The 22,561-nt window shown below is 47.3% G+C and overlaps 1 protein-coding gene across 1 annotated transcript in view; it reads left to right on the top strand.

Moving 5' to 3' along the window:
* The first annotated feature begins 2,675 nt into the window (after positions 1–2,675).
* The window catches only part of EOGT (EGF domain specific O-linked N-acetylglucosamine transferase), a 95,523-nt gene continuing 75,637 nt past the window's right edge, over positions 2,676–22,561 (top strand). Inside the window, exons 1-6 of the mRNA XM_082265568.1 lie at positions 2,676–2,783; positions 6,993–7,181; positions 12,736–12,836; positions 17,039–17,147; positions 17,230–17,324; positions 18,185–18,289. Of these exons, the coding sequence (XP_082121694.1) occupies positions 7,008–7,181; positions 12,736–12,836; positions 17,039–17,147; positions 17,230–17,324; positions 18,185–18,289 (584 nt within the window). The 5' untranslated portion in view covers positions 2,676–2,783; positions 6,993–7,007. The remainder of the gene's footprint in view (positions 2,784–6,992; positions 7,182–12,735; positions 12,837–17,038; positions 17,148–17,229; positions 17,325–18,184; positions 18,290–22,561) is intronic.

Raw genomic sequence — 22,561 nt, 5'->3', positions numbered from 1 at the left:
GGGGTGTATAGGGGTGTCGGGGGGTGAATAGGGTGTCGGTGGGTGTATAGGGTGTTGGGGGGTGTATGGGGGTTGTCGGTGGGTGTCGGGGGGTGAATAGGGTGTCGGTGGGTGTATAGGGTGTCGGGGGGTGAATAGGGTGTCGGTGGGTGTATAGGGTGTTGGGGGGTGTATAGGGGTTGTCGGTGGGTGTATAGGGTGTCGGGGGGTGAATAGGGGGTGTATAGGGTGTTGGGGGGTGTATAGGGGTTGTCGGTGGGTGTATAGGGTGTCGGGGGGTGAATAGGGGGTGTATAGGGTGTTGGGGGGTGTATAGGGGTTGTCGGTGGGTGTATAGGGTATCCGGGGGTGTATAGGGGTGTCGGGGGGTGAATAGGGTGTCGGTGGGTGTATAGGGTGTTGGGGGGTGTATAGGGGTGTCGGTGGGTGTATAGGGTGTCGGGGGGTGTATGGGGTGTTGGGGGGTGTATAGGGGTTGTCGGTGGGTGTATAGGGTGTCGGGGGGTGAATAGGGGGTGTATAGGGGTGTCGGGGGGTGAATAGGGTGTCGGGGGGTGAATAGGGTGTCGGTGGGTGTATAGGGTGTTGGGGGGTGTTGGGGGGTGTCGGTGGGTGTATAGGGTGTTGGGGGGTGTCGGTGGGTGTATAGGGTGTCGGGGGGTGAATAGGGGGTGTATGGGGTGTTGGGGGGTGTATAGGGGTTGTCGGTGGGTGTATAGGGTATCCGGGGGTGTATAGGGGTGTCGGGGGGTGAATAGGGTGTCGGTGGGTGTATAGGGTGTTGGGGGGTGTATAGGGGTTGTCGGTGGGTGTCGGGGGGTGAATAGGGTGTCGGTGGGTGTATAGGGTGTTGGGGGGTGTATAGGGGTTGTCGGTGGGTGTATAGGGTGTTGGGGGGTGTATAGGGGTTGTCGGTGGGTGTATAGGGTGTTGGGGGGTGTCGGTGGGTGTATAGGGTGTCGGGGGGTGAATAGGGGGTGTATGGGGTGTTGGGGGTGTATAGGGGTTGTCGGTGGGTGTATAGGGTATCCGGGGGTGTATAGGGGTGTCGGGGGGTGAATAGGGTGTCGGTGGGTGTATAGGGTGTTGGGGGGTGTATGGGGGTTGTCGGTGGGTGTCGGGGGGTGAATAGGGTGTCGGTGGGTGTATAGGGTGTCGGGGGGTGAATAGGGTGTCGGTGGGTGTATAGGGTGTTGGGGGGTGTATAGGGGTTGTCGGTGGGTGTATAGGGTGTCGGGGGGTGAATAGGGGGTGTATAGGGTGTTGGGGGGTGTATAGGGGTTGTCGGTGGGTGTATAGGGTGTCGGGGGGTGAATAGGGGGTGTATAGGGTGTTGGGGGGTGTATAGGGGTTGTCGGTGGGTGTATAGGGTATCCGGGGGTGTATAGGGGTGTCGGGGGGTGAATAGGGTGTCGGTGGGTGTATAGGGTGTTGGGGGGTGTATAGGGGTGTCGGTGGGTGTATAGGGTGTCGGGGGGTGAATAGGGGGTGTATGGGGTGTTGGGGGGTGTATAGGGGTTGTCGGTGGGTGTATAGGGTATCCGGGGGTGTATAGGGGTGTCGGGGGGTGAATAGGGTGTCGGGGGGTGAATAGGGTGTCGGTGGGTGTATAGGGTGTTGGGGGGTGTCGGTGGGTGTATAGGGTGTTGGGGGGTGTCGGTGGGTGTATAGGGTGTCGGGGGGTGAATAGGGGGTGTATGGGGTGTTGGGGGGTGTATAGGGGTTGTCGGTGGGTGTATAGGGTATCCGGGGGTGTATAGGGGTGTCGGGGGGTGAATAGGGTGTCGGTGGGTGTATAGGGTGTTGGGGGGTGTATAGGGGTTGTCGGTGGGTGTCGGGGGGTGAATAGGGTGTCGGTGGGTGTATAGGGTGTTGGGGGGTGTATAGGGGTTGTCGGTGGGTGTATAGGGTGTTGGGGGGTGTCGGTGGGTGTATAGGGTGTCGGGGGGTGAATAGGGGGTGTATGGGGTGTTGGGGGTGTATAGGGGTTGTCGGTGGGTGTATAGGGTATCCGGGGGTGTATAGGGGTGTCGGGGGGTGAATAGGGTGTCGGTGGGTGTATAGGGTGTCGGGGGGTGAATAGGGTGTCGGTGGGTGTATAGGGTGTTGGGGGGTGTATAGGGGTTGTCGGTGGGTGTATAGGGTGTCGGGGGGTGAATAGGGGGTGTATAGGGTATCCGGGGGTGTATAGGGGTGTCGGGGGGTGAATAGGGTGTTGGTGGGTGTATAGGGGTGTACAGGGTGATGGGGGAACTGGTTAGGTTATACAGAAATAGTTCTACACTCAACGATCCTAACCGAGCCATGCTGCTGACTGGGCTCCGCTCTAAATCATCCTGGTCCACACCCCTATTCCCCGCCCTCTCCTGTAGCTGGCATCCCGTACATGGCACCCTGCCCCTTTAGCTTCCCACTCCATGCCCCGCCCCTCCATCCTTTCAGTCTAGTGTTGCTCCTCCCCTTCTCATTATAGCCGCCGCTCCTCCCTTCTTCTCCCACCCTCTGTCATCGCTTAGACCGCAGCCCCTCCCTCCCTCGTCTCCCAGCTCCGCTTTCTTTCTGGTCCTCTGCCCCGCCCCTCCAGCTTATCATCTGGTTGCCACGCCCTCCTTTCCATATCTCAGCCGGCTGCCCCGCCCTGCTCTTCCTAACTTGAAACCTGTTACTTCTCTGCCCCGCCCTCAGCCCCTCCCATTGTTTCCGGCTTCCCTCCTTCGCTGACTCGTAGCCGGGGATCTGGGTGATGCGGCGGGGCAGAAATCTGGAGCCGGGCACAGGAGCAGGTGAGGGGGAGGAGGACCGCCGGGCTGATCCATTGCTGCATACAGGGGGGTACAATATGCTGCTCCTCTACACTTACAGCTCTGCGATGCTCATCCTGCTGCTTTACCCCTCTGCCAGGTCATTGGTCTGCTCTGTGCTCATTGCTATGACAAAGAAGGGCATACTGCTGTACGACTACAAATCCCAGCGATCCCTGCAGATGTATGATCTCCTGTACACCCTGTGTAGGGGACTGCTGATGTCCTCACATGGCCTGAGCCATGCATAGAAATCCAGGCTGCTCAATGTACTGCATTCTACTCTAGGCAACCCTGCGTGTGTCAGAGCTGCACCGTCTACATCACAGCTGGGGGGGACATAGTACGCTGGGGGGGGGGGGGGTCATAGTGCGCTGGGGGGGTCATAGTACGCTGGGGAAGGGGGGGTCATTGTGCGCTGCGTTGGGGTCATAGTACGCTGGGGGGGTCATAGCATGCTGGGGGTCATGGTGTGCTTCGTTGGGGGGGTCATAGTACACTGGGGGGTCATGGTGCGCTGCGTTGGGGGGGGGGTCATAGTGCGCTGCGTTGGGGGGTCATAGTGTGCTGCGTTGGGGGGGGGGTCATAGTATGCTGGGGGGGTCATGGTGTGCTGCGTTGGGGGGGGTCATAGTACGCTGGGTTGGTCATGGTGCGCTGCGTTGGGGGGGGGGCATAGTACACTGGGGGGGTCATAGTGCGCTGCATTGGGGGGTCATAGTGTGCTGCGTTTGGGGGGTCTTAGTGCGCTGCGTTGAGGGGTCATAGTGCGCTGCGTTGGGGGGGTCATGGTACGCTGGGGGGCTCATAGTACGCTGGGGGGGTCATGGTGCGCTGCGTTGGGGGGGGTCATAGTACGCTGGGAGGTCCTAGTACGCTGGGGGGTCATGGTGCGCTGCGTTGGGGGGGTCATAGTACGCTGGGAGGTCCTAGTACGCTGGGGGGTCATGGTGCGCTGCGTTGGGGGGGATCATAGTACACTGGGGGGTCATGGTGCGCTGTGTTGGGGGGGGGTCATAGTACGCTGGGGGGTCATGGTGCGCTGCGTTGGGGGGGGTCATAGTACGCTGGGGGGTCATAGTGTGCTGCGTTGGGGGGTCATAGTGTGCTGCGTTGGGGGGGGGTCATAGTACACTGGGGGGGTCATAGTACGCTGGGGGGTCATGGTGTGCTGCGTTGGGGGGGTCATAGTACGCTGGGTTGGTCATGGTGCGCTGCGTTTGGGGGGGGGTCATAGTACACTGGGGGGTCATAGTGCGCTGCGTTGGGGGGGTCTTAGTGCGCTGCGTTGAGGGGTCATAGTGCGCTGCGTTGGGGGGGTCATAGTACGCTGGGGGGGTCATAGTATGCTGGGGGGGTCATAGTATGCTGGGGGGGTCATGGTGCGCTGCGTTGGGGGGGGGTCATAGTACGCTGGGGGGTCATGGTGCGCTGTGCTGGGGGGGTCATAGTACGCTGGGAGGTCATGGTGCGCTGCGTTGGGGGGGATCATAGTACACTGGGAGGTCATAGTACGCTGGGGGGGGTCATGGTGCGCTGCGTTGGGGGGGTCAGAGTACGCTGGGGGGGGTCATAGTATGGTGGGGGGTCATGGTGCGCTGCGTGGTGGGGGTCATAGTACGCTGGGAGGTCATAGTACGCTGGGGGGGGTCATAGTACGCTAGGGGGGTCATGGTGCGCTGCGTTGGGGGGGTCATAGTATGCTGGGAGGTCATAGTACCCTGGGGTGTTATAGTGCGCTGCGGGGGGTTCATAGTACACTGGGGGGTCATAGTGCGCTGCAGGGGGTCATACGCCGGGGTGTCATAGTACGCTGGGGGTCATAGTGCACTGGGAATCGTATTGCGCTGCGCTGGGGGTCATAGTGCACTGGGGGGTCATTGTGTGCTGCGCTGGGGGGGGGTTATAGTGCGCTGGGGGAATCATAGTGCTCTGGGGGGGGGGGGGGGGTCATAGTGTGCTGAGGTGTCATATTGCACTTGGGGGGGTCATAGTGCACTGGGGGGTCATAGTGTGCTGTACATTACATACTGTACATCACTAAATTCTATAAACTGTGCTGTGTATACTATACTATGGATCACTGCATTCTGTAGACTCTGCTGTACATTACATACACTTGATCACTAAATGCTTTACACTCTGCTGTTCAGTACATCATCTGGATTGCTGCGTTCTGTACACTGCTGTGGATTACACCCTCTGGATCCCGGCATTCCTCTGCGCTGTACATTATATACTCCTGAACACTGCACTCAGCATACATTGGGCTGTACATGACATACTGCTGACTGCACAGTGTAGGCTGTTTTGTATTTACCATACAGCAGACCTCTGTTCTCGGCATATTATACTTTATGTTCCATAGTCAGGACTGCTGTGCTTCAGTATGCTATGCTGTATATGACAGACTCTGGAGCACAACACTCTGCACTGTGCTATACACTACATACTCCAAACTGCCATACCGATAGGAATATATTTTAGGAATTCAGCGTCATCCTGTGCAATACACTCACTGATATACAGTAGTTTGGATAACTAAATCTGCTCCATTAAACTCTTCTTGCTGTATAGCAGTACTTCCTACACACACATTAATGTGCTAAAATATGTCTGGTGTGAGCAGAGCCCAACTTTGGAGTTTGCAGAGTCGGTGGACAATCAGCTCCTTAATTCTAGCTGAATTTGTGTGATCAAAAAATCAATGATGGACACACACCGATCCCCTCCCCCCCCTATCTTATCCAGGCTTTCATAAGGCTTTGCTCCCAGCCTCCGACCCCATAGAGGGCCATTCTGGGGGAACTTTAAGTAACTTCTGTTTATAAAAAAAAAAGTGCACCTTTAGCAACTTGTGTGTCTATATAAGCACATTTCTGACCTCATCCTATACAGCAACACTGGAAGTTTAAACACAAAAAAAGAGAAAAAGCTCTCTGACTTATCATTTAAAAGCAATCCATGAGCGCCATAATGTCACCAGTCTGCTACAGGCAGGAGGAAGCATTTCCTCAGTCTCCTCTCTTCCAGTGATCAGACTGCAACATTGTAACTTTGCAGCAAGTCACATGGTAAGAGGTTGCAGCAGGGGGGCTGATCTGTCAGACATTTGTGAACACAGCCCAGAACTGCACAGGCACCAGGGTTTACCTGACTGTCTTTTCTGAGCTGGAAACTCATTCTAGAAAGTGGATGGGGACCCTGGATAAAATGGCTTTATTCTTATGGAGAGGAAAGCAGATCTATCTTTCCTTCCCCCCTCCCTGCCATTCTTTCCTTCCTTCCTTGCTGCCCTTCCTTCCGTCCTTCTTTCCTTCTGTCCGTCCTTCCTTCCATGCTACCTTTTTTTTCTTTCCTTCCTTCCTTCCTTCCTTCCTTCCTTCCTTCCTTCCTTCTTTCCCTCCTTGTTGCCCTTTCCCTCCTTCCTTCCCTCCTTGCTTCCTTCCTTCCCTCCTTGCTGCCCTTTCCCTCCTTCCTTCTTTTCCTCTTTGCTGCCCTTTCCTTCCTTTCTTCCTTCCTTCCTTCTTTTCCTCCTTGCTGCCCTTTCCTTCCTTCCTTCCTTCCTTCCTTCCTTCCTTCCTTCCTTCCTTCCTTCCTTCCTTCCTCCCTTGCTCCCTTCCCTCCTCCCTTGCTCCCTTCCCTCCTCCCTTGCTCCCTTCCCTCCTCCCTTGCTCCCTTCCCTCCTCCCTTGCCCCCTTCCCTCCTCCCTTCTTTTCCTCCTTGCTGCCCTTTCCCTCCTTCCTCCCTTCCTTCCCTCCTCCCTTCCTTCCTCCCTTCCTCCCTTCCCTCCTCCCTTCCTTCCTTCCCTCCTCCCTTCCTTCCCTCCTCCCTTCCTTCCTTCCTTCCTCCCTTCTTTTCCTCCTTGCTGCCCTTTCCCTCCTTCCTCCCTTCCTTCCTTCCCTCCTCCCTTCCTTCCTTCCCTCCTCCCTTCCTTCCTTCCTCCCTTCCTTCCTTCCTTCTTTTCCTCCTTGCTGCCCCTTCCTTCCTTCCTTCCTTTCCTCCTTGCTGCCCCTTCCTTCCTTCCCTCCTTGCTGCCCCTTCCTTCCTTCCTTCCTTCCTTCCTTCCTCCTTTCCTTTTCTCTTTTTTTCCCGTTCCTTACCCCTTCTTTCCTTTTCCTCCCTTTCTTCCTTCTATCAATCTCTCTATCTGTAGAGTCACACATGAATGTTATCCCTCTTATTTTCCAGGAAGTGGGCCTTGTCATGCTGTATCTAATCTCCGGATTGCTGCTACATGTAGTACACCTTGGCGCTGTCAGAAATGACTCTTCTAATCTGCAGAGGATGGATCTTCCAGGTGAACACATTCCATACTTTCTGTACAGTAACCCAGACGTGGCCGCCCTCTGCTCCCAGGATCCTCGCTGTCCCTTTAGAGTAAGTTCCTACAAAGCCGCCATTGTTCACCTGTGATTTGTCGGCACCGAGCGTCCCTGCTGATCTGAAGTCCTGATGTGGCTGCAGTTCTCACATTCAGAAATATGGAGTAGGAAGTAAGGCGATAAAATGCATATAAAGTACTTTCCGATTTAAAATAATAAATCGGTAGAGGCCCAATTCACAACTCTTTAAAGCTGAACTGGCAAAATATAGAGATAAAAAACATATAGGGGCTGTTTTACCAAACGATTTATATTTCTATACAGTCCTCAGATTAACACAGCTCTGCCACACAGAACAGCCTTGTCTAGTAGGAGACCTGATTTATTTTTGTGCCGCAGTCAAAGAATTGCACTTGTAAACCCTCCCGCCCATCCATGTCTCCATTTTGTTGAGCTATCCCTTTAACCAGTTCTGGACCGGAAGGATTTTCCCCCTTAATGACCAGGCCGTATTTTGCGATTCGGCACTGCGTTAATTTACCGGACAATTGCGCGGTCGTGCGACGCTGTACCTAAATAAAATTGATGTCCTATTTTTCCCACAAACAGAGCTTTCTTTAGGTGGTATTTGATCACCTCTGCGATTTATTTTTTGCTCTATAAATAAAAAAAGAGCGACAATTCTATAAAGAAACAATATTTTTCACATTCTGCCATATAACATTCCGAAAAAAAAAAAAAAAGGTAAAAAATATAAATTTTTTTAACATTTTAGGCCAATTTGTTTTCTGCTACATATTTTTGGTAAAAAAAAAATCGCAATAAGCGTATTTTGATTGGTTTGCGCAAAAGTTATCGCATTTACTAACTACAGGAAAGATTTATGTCATTTTTATTGTTTTTTTATTTTTTTATTTTTTACTAGTAATGGCGGCGATCTGCGATGTTTAGCGGAACTGCGACATTGCGGCGGACAGATCGGACCCCTAACTGACATTTGTGAAGTGGGGGGGGGGGGGGGTACCAGTGACATTACTACAGTAATCAGTGCTAAAAATATGCACTGTTACTGTAATAATGACACTGGCAGGGAAGGGGTTAACACTGTGGGTGATCAAAGGGTTAAATGTAAGCCTAGGGGAGTGATTCTAACTGTATGGGGGTTGGGCTTGTGAAATGATGATAGAGACCTGTGATCCTATGTAGAAGGATCACAGGAGCTCTGTGATCATTCCAGAGAGAACAGTCGGCTGTGTTTACAACAGCTGACCGTCCTTCTCTCTCAGCGGGGAGCGATCGCGGGTGTCAGGCGGCAATCGGAGCTGCCTGCCCCATACATCAGAGTCCCCGCTGCTGAGCGGGGGTGGGAGCGCGCCGCCGGCGGTGCGTGCTCGCACACCCCCTAGCTGCAGGTGCGCAAACCTAAGTCAGTTCGCACAGGAGGGGCTGCCTGCCGCAGTATAACTGTAGCGGGGGGTCCTAAAGGGGTTAAAAAACACCCTTTAGCATTTCTGGCCATGGCCACCTTGATTAAGGACAATTAAATCTTTTAGCATTTTACTTCCAGGAATCCACCTGCCTTTAGCTCAGGCATGCAGACAGGAGGGTATGATTAGCTGAGAAAGCCCCTCCTCTCCTGTAGACTCCAGGGATGTATGAAATCATTTGCCTAAGACAGAAACCAGGAAGTAACTGAAGAGATGTATACAAAAGTTTAAAACAAGTATAAAGAATATACTTTCCTATGTACAGTACTTACTGAGGCTAGCAGCATAAAGAATAACAATGGTCAATGTTGGTTGAGAGAGTAAAGTTCCACGTTTGTTAACACTTAGGCCGCTTTCACACTTGTATGACTCCAAAGTTGCGCCAACTTTGAAGTACAACTTTGATGCAACTTTGACGCTACTTGGGATGGGCATAACTTGGATACGACTTTGGCTTTGAATAGTTTTATTGGACAACTGTTGCACACAAGTTACATTGTATAACATTCAGGAATGACTTAAGGCCCCTTAAGGCGACTTCACAGCGATTTTGATGCAACTTTTTGCTGCGATTTTGATGCGAGTTTGGCTGGGCTTATAATGTCTTTTCCTCAAAACGCATCAAAATCATGGCAAAAGTAATGCAGGGACTTCAAGTCGCACAGATATGAATGGGGCTCATTGGAAATAATGGAGAACGACTTGTCATGCGATTTTGCAGTCCCAAATCGCATGACAAGTCGCACAAGTATGAAATGGGCCTAATGCAACTTCATTGAAGTCTTTGGCCCTCAAGTTGCATGAAAGTCGGACCAAAGTAGTGCATGAACTGCTTTTGAACTTTAAAGTTGCGCATATATGAATGGGTATCATTGGAAAACATGGGGAACGGCATGTCGTGCAACTCTGATGTCCAAAGTTGCCAGACAATTTTCACAAGTGTGAAAGGGGCCTAACAGGTCTTGTCTCTCTCCCAATCTGTGACTGGACAGTGAAGGAGTAGCAGCAGACTGATGAGCTCATCTCTCTGTCAGTCTGCTCTTTCTTTAATGAGATAGCATATCAGCACTACAGCATAATACATTGTTTATCGTAGCTGTTTTTTAAATGATAGTGACAGAATATCAACCAAAAATCCAGAAAAAAAATTCATGATACAAATGTTATAAATTGAGTTGCAGTTCAGTGAGTAAAAGAAGTATTTGATCCCCTACCAACCAACAATGATTCTGGCTCCCACAGATGGGCTACAGTAGGTGCTCATGTGGTGCACAGGTTTGTCCTGTCAATTTAAAGCGGAGTTCCACTGGCTTTTGTGTTTATTAAAAGTCAGCAGCTGCAAAAAGTGTAGTTGCTGACTTTTAATAAACACAATCACCTGTTCCACCATCCAGCGATGCGGCCGGGGGGAGCCTTCTCTAGTGGAGCCTTCTCATGACATCTCTAGTGTGGGAACCCGGCTGTGACAGCTTGCGGCCTCAAAGCCGGGTGCGCACTGCGCATGCGCGAGTCGCGCTGCGTGTCATGACTGGCCAGGCAATCTTCTGGGACTTGTGACGTGTCCAGAAGATTGCAGGGAGAGAGGGAGAGTAAGAGGAGAACTTCTGCCCAAGCCGCCTAGGCGGCCCGAGTGGGAGCGGGTACCTGTCAAAACTAGGTACCGCCCCCCCCCCCAAAAAAAAAAATGACATGCCAAATGTGGCATGTCAGGGGGTCGGGACCACTTAAAGCGGACGTTTCACTTTTGAGTGGAACTCCGCTTTAAGAAGGTGCTCCTAATGACAACTCATTATGTGTATAAAAGACACCTGTCCACAGAATCTTTCTTCCATTCAAACCTCACCATTATGGGCAAGACCAAAGAGCTGTCAAAGGACGGGCAAGACCAAAGAGCTGTCAAAGGACGGGCAAGACCAAAGAGCTGTCAAAGGACGGGCAAGACCAAAGAGCTGTCAAAGGATGGGCAAGACCAAAGAGCTGTCAAAGGACGGGCAAGACCAAAGAGCTGTCAAAGGACGGGCAAGACCAAAGAGCTGTCAAAGGACGGGCAGGACCAAAGAGCTGTCAAAGGACGGGCAAGACCAAAGAGCTGTCAAAGGAAGGGCAAGACCAAAGAGCTGTCAAAGGAAGGGCAAGACCAAAGAGCTGTCAAAGGACGGGCAAGACCAAAGAGCTGTCAAAGGACGGGCAAGACCAAAGAGCTGTCAAAGGACGGGCAAGACCAAAGAGCTGTCAAAGGACGGGCAAGACCAAAGAGCTGTCAAAGGACGGGCAAGACCAAAGAGCTGTCAAAGGACGGGCAAGACCAAAGAGCTGTCAAAGGACGGGCAAGACCAAAGAGCTGTCCAAGGACGGGCAAGACCAAAGAGCTGTCCAAGGACGGGCAAGACCAAAGAGCTGTCAAAGGACGGGCAAGACCAAAGAGCTGTCAAAGGATGTCCGGGACAAAATTGTAGACCAGCACAAGGCTGGAATGGGTTTCAAGACCTTTAGAAAGAAGCTTGGTGAGAAAGAGACAACTGTTGGAGCGATTATTCGCAAATGTAAGAAATACAAAATCACCATCAATCATAGCCTTGGTCTGGAGCTCCATGCAAGAGTTTGTCTTATGGTGTAAGGATGATCATGAGAAAAGTGAGGGATCAGCCCAAAACTACAGGGGAGGAACTTGTGAATGATCTCAAGGCAGTTGGGACCTCAGTCACCAAACAAACCACTGGTAACACAATACGCCACCATGGATTGAAATTCTGTAGTGCCTGCAAGGTCCCCCTCCTCAGGAAAGCACATGTACAGGCCCATCTGAAGTTTGCCATTGAACATCTAAATGATTCCGAGAAGGATCGGGAGAAAGTGCTGTGGTCAGATATGACCAAAATTGAGCTCTTTGGCATTAACTCAACTTGCCGTGTTTGGTGGAGGAAAAATGCTGCCTATGATCCTATGAACATCATCCCTACAGTCAAGCACGGAGGTGGAAACATTATGCTTTGGGGCTGTTCCCCTGCTAAAGGTACAGGCCAACTTTGCCGCATTGAAGGGCCAATGGACGAGGCTATGTATTGTAAAATCTTGGATGAGAACCTTCTTCCCTCAGCTAGAACACTGAAGATGGGTCATGGATGGGTCTTCCAGCATAACAATTACCCAAAACATACCATCAAGGCAACAAAGGAGTGGTTCAAGAAGAAACACATTAAGGTCATGGAGTGCCCTAGCCAGTCTCCAGACCTTAACCCTATAGAAAATGTATGGAGGGAGCTGAAACTTCGAGTTGCCAAGAAACCTTAAGGATTTAGAAAAGACCTATAAAGAAGAGTGGACCAAAATCCCTCCTGAGATGTGAGCAAACCTGGTAACCAACTACAAGTCTTCTGTGCTTGCCAACAAAGGTACTAAAGCTGGATACACACTATCCAACTTTTGTTGGTAGATCTCCTTCAGATTTACCTTTTCTATGTAGTGCAAGGGCCTGCCAGATTGCATACAAATTGAAAGTGTTTAGGTCTGACCTCATATTATATGGTTTTGGTAAGTCTAAAGGAAAGTCTTCAGAAAATCTTATAGTGTGTATAGCCCTTTAATCATGTTTTGCTTGGGGATCAAATACTTTTTTTACTCACTGAACTGCAACTCAATTTATAACATTTGTATTGTGTTTTTTTTCTGGATTTTTGGTTGATATTCTTTATTATATAAAATACACCGATGATCAAATTTATAGACCCTTCATTTCTTTGTAAGTGGGCAAACTTACAAAATCTGCAGGGGATCAAATAATAATTTTCCCCGCTGTATTTGAGTGTACAAAACGTACACTTCATTCACTGCAATGTCAGGCAATGGGATGCAGTGCATTGCCCCAACTTTGCAGTGTTATTCATGGTATGCATTGCAGTGCATTCTATAGCAGCACTAGGCTGCATTACAGTGTGAATGAGGCACATGGAAAACAATTGTTTCCTGGGTGTCCCTGCAGTGAAAGATATTTTACCGTGCGTTATTACTTCTGTCATCCCACACAGTGTGAATTTGCCCTTAGTGTTCCTACAAATACTCTATGGTTTCCAGTTCAATAGCCATAAAAAATGTTTTGTTTTTTTTTTTGTTTTTGTTTTTTAGGAGCACCTGACCAATCCTAAGTCTTGCTGGGGCTATGAGAAGCCATGCAGGAAGGAGCACCGGTTCAGCTATCCAGTCTGTGACAAGGTTGACTTTGCTTGGTACGTGGTTTACAGCTGAAGACAGATATTTTATTGCCTGCAGATTAATAAGAAACAAAGTATAGGTGTGCCATAAGAGTGATCCTGGAGGCTGTAAAAGTTTAATTGCACCTGCAATTTATCGCTTTATCCTTTGTTAGACATGCGTATCTATGAATTCAGTTAATGGTTCTTTTTGAATGCAAAAATATGAGTATGTACCTGTATTTGTATAAATACGCACGTGTACAAACCTACAACCCTGGATGTGTCTGCCTGCATTCAGGATCATACAGTACATCTGTACGCGTACATGTTTATACAAGCACTGGCCTATATCCATGTAATTCCATTGATTTCTATGTAACATACATACTAGGGGGAGTAGAACTGGGGGAATCCATAGCGGAGAAGGATCTGGGTGTTCTGGTAGATCCTAAGTTTAATAGCATGCAAGGCCAAGCTGCGATTTCCACAGCAAGTAAAGTCTTTTCTTGTATTAACAGAGGCATGGACTCCAGAGAGAGAGATATAACTTTGCCCCTCTACAAATCATTAGTAAGACGTCATCTGGAATATGCAGTTCAGTTTTGGACACCAGTTCTCAAAAAGGGTATCGGGCAACTGGGGAAAGTGCAGAGAAGGGCAACCAAACTGATATGAGGCATGGAGGACCTCAGCTATGAGGAAAGATTAGAAGAACTGAATTTATTCTCTCTTGAGAAGAGGAGATTATACATGTTCCTCATATCCCCCCTTAAATGCATAAATGGTCCATATAGTGAACTTGGTGTTGAGGTATTCACTTTAAGGTCAACACAGAGGACAAGGGGACACTCTTTACATCTAGAGCAGGGGTCTTCAAACTATGGCCCTCCAGTTGTTTAGGAACTACAATTCCCATCATGCCTAGTCATGTCTGTGAATGTCAGAGTTTTACAATGCCTCATGGGACGTGTAGTTCCGCAACAGTTGGAGGGACGTAGTTTGAGGATCCCTGATCTAGAGGGAAGAGAGACTTCATCATCAAATATGGAAAGGTTTCTTCACAGTAAAAATGTGGAATAGACTCCCTCCAGAGGTGTTTCTGGCTAGCTTAGTAAATTGTTTTAAAAAAAATACCTGGATTCTTTCCTGGGTGTACTTAATATAAGTGGATACTAATATTTATAGGTAAAGTTGATCCAGGGAATATCCGATTGCCTCTCGGGGGATCAGAAAGGAATTTTTAATTCCCTGCTGTAGCAAATTGGATAATGCTTTGCTGGGATTTTTGCCTTCCTCTGGATCAACTGCGGGTATAGGATTGTGTGTATGGGATTGTATGGTTGTGTTTTTTCTTTTTCGTTTTTTATTGGTTGAGCCAGATGGACTTGTGTCTTTTTTTCAACCGAACTATGTAACTGAACCACCACCAGGCAGACCTCCCTAGTGTAATATCAAATAATGGCTGCTAGCATAAACCTGTGTTCCCACATAGTATCCATAGAGGGTGACCACATTATCGCAGTAAAGGATTCCCATGGTGTTATTAACGACCTTCAGTCACTGCATGAATCTTAAAGAAGAAGTGCATTCTATCAAGCAGACACTTAATATATATGTGAACTGTTGCACAGATTTACAGGATTTATGTATAGACACTTATATTTATTTTGAGCCTTGCTAACCACCAGTAGGGTGTCACTTATATTACCATACAATCTTTGCAATACCAACTTATGCCGAATGTACACTATATTACCAAAGGTATTGGGACGCCTACCTTTACCCGCACATGAACTTTATTGGCATCCCAGTCTTAGTCCGTAGGGTTCAATATTGAGTTGTCCCATCCTTTGCAGCTATAACAGCTTCAACTCTTCTGGGAAGGCTGTCCACAAGGTTTAGGAGTGTCTATGGGAATGTTTGACCATTCTTCCAGAAGCGCATTAGTGAAGTTAGGCACTGATGTTGGACAAGAAGGCCTGGCTCTAATTCATCCCAAAGGTGTTCTAGCGGGTTGAGGTGGAGGCCAGTCAAGTTCCTGTGTATCATTTGGATGTTTGGTCACCCACATAGTCCCACTCCTTAGGGGGCATTCTTTGGATTTACTGACTCTGGGATGATGACCAACTACATCTAGGTCTTGCATGATGTGGTAGTATTTTTACACCCTGAATTTGGGTGTTACATGTTACAAAAGGTGTAACTTATCCTTTAAAGTGGAACTCCACCCAAAAGGGGAAGCTCCACTTTTTTTCTTCCCCCCCCCCCCCTCTGCCACATTTCTCTTCTTTTGGGGGGGGGGGGGGAGCGGGTACCTGGTTTTGACAGGTACCCATCCCCACTCCCTGGTGATCCCGCTGCGGTGAGGTCCCCCAGAAGTTTGGCCCCCCTTCTTCCTTCCCCTGCAGCAGGGCCATTCATAAAGCGCAGCGTGCTTCACACATGCGTAGGAGGGAACCGGCTGTGAAGCCGCAAGACTTCACTGCCAGTTTCCCTTACAAGGAATGGTGGCGGCAGCACCTGAGAGCCAATTGAAAAATGGGCCGAGGTGCCAACATCGCGGGATCCCTGGACAGGTAAGTGTCCTAATATTAAAAGTCAGCAGCTACAGTATTTGTAGCTGCTGACACTTATTTTTTGGGGGAGGGGGGGCTGCAGCTCCTCTTTAAGTATGCCGGTCTGACCAGGGCTGTATAGCCTGGAGAGACTAATTGAGATTTTGAGTGTCAGAAAGTGGAACTTTACTACATGACATCATCAATACAATGTGTCACTTAACAACGCACAACACATTTAACAGCATGTAACATTTAGCAGGCACAACCGCTTCCAAAAACAACCCATGCGAGTCTAAGGGGCAACGAAAAGGCGACATATCACCTCCTCACGGACATCAGATAGGGGATACTTGCTACCAGGGTAATGGTACTCATATGCCAAAACAATCAAGAGAGGAACTCATGGTGTAGTATTTCACACAATTTAATAAGGTAAATAAAAGTATTGCACTTACATCAGATAAGAACAAACAGCGCCTTTTGTGTAATATTCAGAACCGCCGGTGCGGTCACAGCACTCGTTCTCACGAATTGCTTCCTACTTCCGGTCACGGCCGTCGACCAGGAAGTGACGTCACCACGGCGTCCCGACGCGTTGCGTCACAAACACATGTGACTTTATCCTTGAAATACCTGAAACGCTCTAACGAGTGTAAGTGGAGGTGAGCGGCCATTACACTCAGTCCTTTCGATATCTCAGCTCACCAATAGATTCGAAATGGGAATCACCGGAATTATTTGTTCTTACACCGATTATTATTGTGTTTGGGAATTTTGGACTTTCTATTGAATTTCCAATGCATGTTTCACTTTGAGAATTTTCACTTCTGGAATTTTATTGAAGAGCTGACAGTGGTTCACCCTTCAGAGGACATTTATCCGTTTCATTTGTTTTTTTGATTTTGTTTCATCACCGTTTAATACCTTTCACCTATAATCATTGTGTCACTATATATTTTTGTTTATATAAGGAAGTATATTGGTTCACTCTTCATAGGGCACTTCCACTTGTTGATCAATTTTGTTTTTTTTTCACTACATTTTTTAGACACTAGCCTGTTTTCAGTGAATGTTGAACATTTTATTGAATTATTCACTATTGTCTGCACTCTTCATCCCCAGTTTGGGTTCACTTCTACTATCACCTTTAATTAATTATTTTCTGTTATTCACACCGAATATGCTATATTGATTGATTATTTTATTGTTTAAGTGAGCTACTTAGAGTGATGGTTCACCGGTTATAGAGTACCTGCGCTGATATTTTATGTTTAATATTCCATTACTGTTTGTGGTGACACTACACTATTGGCTGTAGGACTCTGGTGCTCCACCTTTTGGATCTTTATTCTCCTCCAAGGATCTGGTTCCTTTTTTCTTTTTGGCAGCGCATAGCTTTACTTCTTACTTATATCACCTCCTCGCCGCCTATCAATCACCTCTGAAAAGCAATCCACTGCAAATCACTTTTCAGATGGGCAGCAAGGGCTGCCGCACATGTTAACGAGCCGTAAATGACTCATGTAGCTGTCCTTTTTCTATATTTCGATTTGCTTTGTTTTTTGTTAAATGAATACTGTTTGCGGTCATAATAATGACCTTTCTGGTTGCATGCTGTAAAAACACGCTGACATTGCATTGGTGTGACTGGGTGCTAAAATGTATTTTTTATTGAAGGGCAAAGAACTTAGAGGAGGCTCAAGAAGTGTTCTGGAGACAGGCAGACTTCGGATATGTGAAGGAGAGGATCGATGAAATGCAAGTTTTATGTCAGTCTCGTGAGCCGGTCAGTATTCCTGTGCAGACTGTTTTATCATTGATCACCATGGTAGAAAATAAATATTCATTCCTATAATTCTCCCTTTTAGGGTGACTCACTATTGGCTTGTTCTGCCAACCTTCAATACTGCAGAGCCACCAACCTCTACCTGGACTTGCGGAAACCTAGAAGAGGCCCTGACAGGTCAGACACATTTAGAGAACTCCAGCCTCAAATATCAAAGCTTTTCTTTGCCAGAGCTATTTGTGCATTTTTTTTTTTTTCACGTTCAAAAAAAAAAAATTACACCTGAAGGTTATTTAAATGTCCCAAAACATGATATATTTTCTGAAGGCAGAGATCCTGGAGAATAAAATAGTGGCAGACAGTGATTTTAAGCCCCATACAGGTCATCAGTTTAGAGTTAACCATAAATAATGGCTCTATGAATATTGCTGTTACTCCAGCATGCACATTGATGTGTAATGTGCAGTCCAATCAACTGAGGTGCACTGAATGGAAATTTTGGTGCCGAAACCAAAAATGTAGGATGCACTTGACCGAATATCATAGTTTTTTAAAAAAATGTATATTTTTATATATAATTGTATTATATTTGACTTTTTAATTAATATCATGAATTTAACCACTTCAATACAGGGCACTTTCACCCCCTTCCTGCCCAGGCCAATTTTAAGTTTTTAGTGCTGTTGCAATTTGAATGACAATTGCGCGATTATGCAACACTGTACCTACACCAAATTTATGTCATTTTCCCCCTACAAATAGAGCTTTATTTTGGTGGTATTTGATCACCGCCAGGTTTTTTCTTTTTTGCTAAACAAATAAAAAAAAAAAGACTGAAAAGTTTGGAAAAAAAAAAAAAAAAAGTTTTTTTCTCAGCAATAGTGGAGTTACTCTTTAGGTATTTGGCTGTATTTTGCTTTAAGTTATATAATGGGTAATCTTTATAATTAAATGTCTGGTTAACGAATATTATTTTCTTGAAACACAATAGACCCTTAGATGTTGCTGATTGCTGAATCATTTTCATTCTTTCTCAGATTTAAGGAGGATTTTATCCAGGCTGGTGAGATTGGAGGTCACTGTGAACTGGACTCCAAAAAGCTTCAGTCCCAAAGTCAGCGGAAGGGCCCCTTACAGTCTTGGTAGGTCTCATCATTTCCTGTATCATTACGTAACCCTGCCCCTCCTGCAGGAAAGGGTCTTGTGTTCTAAAGTGAATCTAAAACCATTTTTCCTGACGCATCATGGCAGCATACAATGGGTTGTGGCTCTGCCCCCACAAGCTGATAGGACTGGTTAACTATAAATCAAAGACTCGGCTCGCAGCATTCCCCTTTTTGTCCTCCCCATATCAGGACTGGAGTTGCGAGGTATCCCTTACTGTTTGTCACCCAGCCAGGTTTAGCCTCTCCTGGGTTGAAGTCCTTCCTGTACAGCCTCTACATGAGCTATATGGATGGAGCCCCATTCTGGTGGTCTGGGGGGGCATAGTTCAGCTTCTCCTGGGTGGAAATCATTCCTATACAGCCTCTACATGAGCTACAGTCAGGTCCATAAATATTGGGACATCGACACAATTCTAATAATTTTGGCTCTATACACCACCACAATGGATTTGAAATGAAACAAACAAGATGTGCTTTAACTGCAGACTTTCAGCTTTAATTTGAGGGTTTTTTACATCCAAATCAGGTGAACGGTGTAGGAACTACAACAGTTTGTAGATGTGCCTCCCACTTTTTAAGGGACCAAAAGAAATGGGACATATTAACAATCATAAATCAAACTTTCACTTTTTAATACTTGATTGCAAATCCTTTGCAGTCAATTACAGCCTGAAGTCTGGAACGCATAGACATCACCAGACGCTGGGTTTCATCCCTGGTGATGCTCTGCCAGGCCTTTACTGCAACTGTCTTCAGTTCCTGCTTGTTCTTGGGGCATTTTCCCTTCAGTTTTGTCTTCAGCAAGTGAAATGCATGCTCAATCAGATTCAGGTCAGGTGATTGACTTGGCCATTGCATAACATTCCACTTCTTTCCCTTAAAAAACTCTTTGGTTGCTTTCGCAGTATGCTTCGGGTCATTGTCCATCTGCACTGCGCCAAAGCGCCATCCAATGAGTTCTGAAGCATTTGGCTGAATAGGAGCAGATAATATTGCCCGAAACACTTCAGAATTCATCTTGCTGCTTTTGCCAGCAGTTACATCATCAATAAATACAAGAGAACCAGTTCTTTTGGCAGTCATACATGCCCACGCCATGACACTACCACCATGCTTCACTGATGAGGTGGTATGCTTTGGATAATGAGCAGTTCCTTTCCTTCTCCATGCTCTTCTCTTCCCGTCACTCTGGTACAAGTTGATCTTGGTCTCATCTGTCCATAGGATGTTGTTCCAGAACTGTGAAGGCTTTTTTAGATGTTGTTTGGCAAAGTCTAATCTGGCCTTCCTGTTTTTGAGGCTCACCAATGGTTTACATCTTGTGGTGAACCCTCTGTATTCACTCTGGTGAAGTCTTCTCTTGATTGTTGACTTTGACACACATACACCTACCTCCTGGAGAGTGTTCTTGATCTGGCCAACTGTTGTGAAGGGTGTTTTCTTCACCAGGGAAAGAATTCTTCGGTCATCCACCACAGTTGTTTTCCATGGTCTTCCGGGTCTTTTGGTGTTGCTGAGCTCACCGATGCGTTCTTTCTTTTTAAGGATGTTCCAAACAGTTGATTTGGCCACACCTAATGTTTTTGCTATCTCTCTGATGGGTTTGTTTTGTTTTTTCAGCCTAATGATGGCTTGCTTCACTGATAGTGACAGCTCTTTGGATCTCATATTGAGAGTTGACAGCAACAGATTCCAAATGCAAATAGCACACTTGAAATGAACTCTGGACCTTTTATCTGCTCCTTGTAAATGGGATAATGAGGGAATAACACACACCTAGCCATGGAACAGCTGAGCAGCCAATTGTCCCATTACTTTTGGTCCCTTAAAAAGTGGGAGGCACATATACAAACTGTTGTAATTCCTACACCTTTCACCTGATTTGGATATAAATACCCTCAAATTTAAAGCTGAAAGTCTGCATGTCCGCCGGTCACTCGCCGATCGTCGGTGCAGAGGGAGAAAGTCAGGCGGCTGATGTAAACAAGCCACCTGTCATTCTCCCCTGTGTAGAAACGGTGATCATACGGTTCTACTATGTAGGACCGTTGATCACTGTTCCTACACTAGTAGCCACAGCCAATCACAGTAAAAAGCACGCCCCTAGGGACACACTTAACCCCTCCCTCCCCAATAAAGTTAACCCCTTCCCTGCCAGTGTCATTTTGCAGTAACAGTGCATATGTATAGCACTGATTACTGCAGTAATGTCACTGGTAACCCCAAAAGTGTCAAAAATGTCAGTCAAGGGTCCGATCTGTCCGCCGCAATGTCGCAGTACCGCAAAAAAATCGCAGATCGCCGCCATTACGCGTTAAAAAAAAAAACACCAAAAATGACCGAAATCTTTCCCTTAGTTAGTAAACGCAATAACTTTTGCGCAAACCAATCAAAATAAATGTGAAAAAATGTGAAAAATATTGTTTTTTTTGCAAAATTTACGCTCTTTTTTTGTTTATAGTGCAAAAAGTAAAAATCGCACAGGTGATCAAATACCACCAAAAGAAAGCTCTGTGGGAAAAAAAGGACGTCAAATTCGTTTAGGTACAGCGTCGCACGACCGCGCAATTGTCCGTTAAAGTCACGCAGTAAAAAATCGCAAAAAACCCCCTGGTCAGGAAGGGGGTAAAATCTTCCGGGGCTTAAGTGGTTAAGGTATAGGGATTAAGTAAACAGTGAAGATTGAGAAAAAGAGAGCCAATATCTACAGCCCTGTAAGGACCTCAAGATGGAGGAAGCCCTCCAAAGATCAAGACAAGTGGCCATCTAAGAGCAGACATCCAGGCAATGTTGATCAAGGTCATCATCTCACCACTCATTGTCATTGCTCCCAGTTTACAAACCTCACAGGCTACCAGCCCTAATAGTTGCTGCATTTGTGGTGGAGAGTCATTGCTTGCCAAGCTAATATCTCAAGTCTGCCTGGAACAAGCAGGATACAGCCCTGTAAGGACCTCAAGATGGAGGGAGCTTTCTAAAAGCCAGAACATTTACCATTTAGGCGCAGACATCCAGGCAACCTTGATCAAGGTCATCTTCTCGCCCTTCATTATTATTTACAAAACACCACAGGTTACCAGCCCTAATGGTTGCGGTGTTTGTGGCGGAAAGTCATTGCCTGACAAGCTAGTATGTCAAGTCCGCTTGGAGGAAGCAACAACTGACAAAGGGGATGTCTGGAAAGTAGCCGCCTTGATTAAAGAATTGGCCAAGCAGTTGATACATGAAGCCTGTACTTCCTAGTTGGTGGCTGAATTGCCTAGCACTTCCAAACAGAGCCAGTAGGTGGTGTGCAAATTGGAAAGCTTGTCGCAAGAAGAAGGCATTACAGGGGACACAGGCTTTGATGATTGCCCAATAGAGCCTTTTGCAAGGGCAGTTTAGGACGCAATTGCCTTGAGTGAAGTGAAGGAAACTCTCCACAAGGTTAGTAAGTACTCATTTCCCTTAACTGAACAACTGGCGGAGTTAATCCAGGAAGAATAGAAGGGGTCAGAAAAAAAGACCTGTATAAACAGGTTGTCAAAACTGTATACCCTGAATAAGCTAAAGGTCGACCTGCTGCGGTCCTCTCCAATGGTGGATGCATCATTAATGCAGCTGGCAAGACACGTCACCTTGCATTAATGTTCAAGGAGGCTCTAGTCTGAAAATTAGACCCAGCTCTGAAGTGCTGCTACGTACTGTAGCATCTGCAGATGCCTGCAGACCAGCAATAACCAGTCCATGTGCTGAGTGAGTCTAATGGAAGTGGTTTCATAATTATCAACCAGCTGCTGCATCTGCAGGACTCTGAGGAAAGTTGCAGGGTCTGCTATTGGCAGTATCTTACCAAAAATTTACATTTTCTCTTGTTTATTGATGGACACAGCTCCTGGTATTCATAACCATTGGGTTATATTGCCCCCTACAGCAGTAGGACACTAGGCAGAAAAAAATTCTGGCTACACCCATGGGCAGTCCCAGGGGGCATACTCCCTCTCTCTGCTATAGCCACTCGGTTTTTTTTTTTTTTTTTTTTTAATGCCTAGTCAGGAGTAAGGACCTATTTCCTTGCTGGGATCTCTGGTCCTGGTATTTTTTTTCCTTTTTTAGATATCATTTTTTTTCTCCTGGATTTTTCCTGTGAGATCTACAATCAACTGCCAGACTGGACGACGGGCTGAATAATCTAGATCCAGTGGTCCCTCGAGTCTGGCCAGTGTGCGCGCGCAGACCTCCGCTCCGCACTAGGACATAGCCCTACTG

Source organism: Pelophylax lessonae (genome assembly GCF_965119305.1).
Source record: "Pelophylax lessonae genome assembly, chromosome: 8".
NCBI lineage: Eukaryota > Metazoa > Chordata > Amphibia > Anura > Ranidae > Pelophylax > Pelophylax lessonae.
The sequence above is the reverse complement of the archived record's forward strand: the minus strand, read 5'-3'. Positions and strand labels throughout refer to the sequence as shown.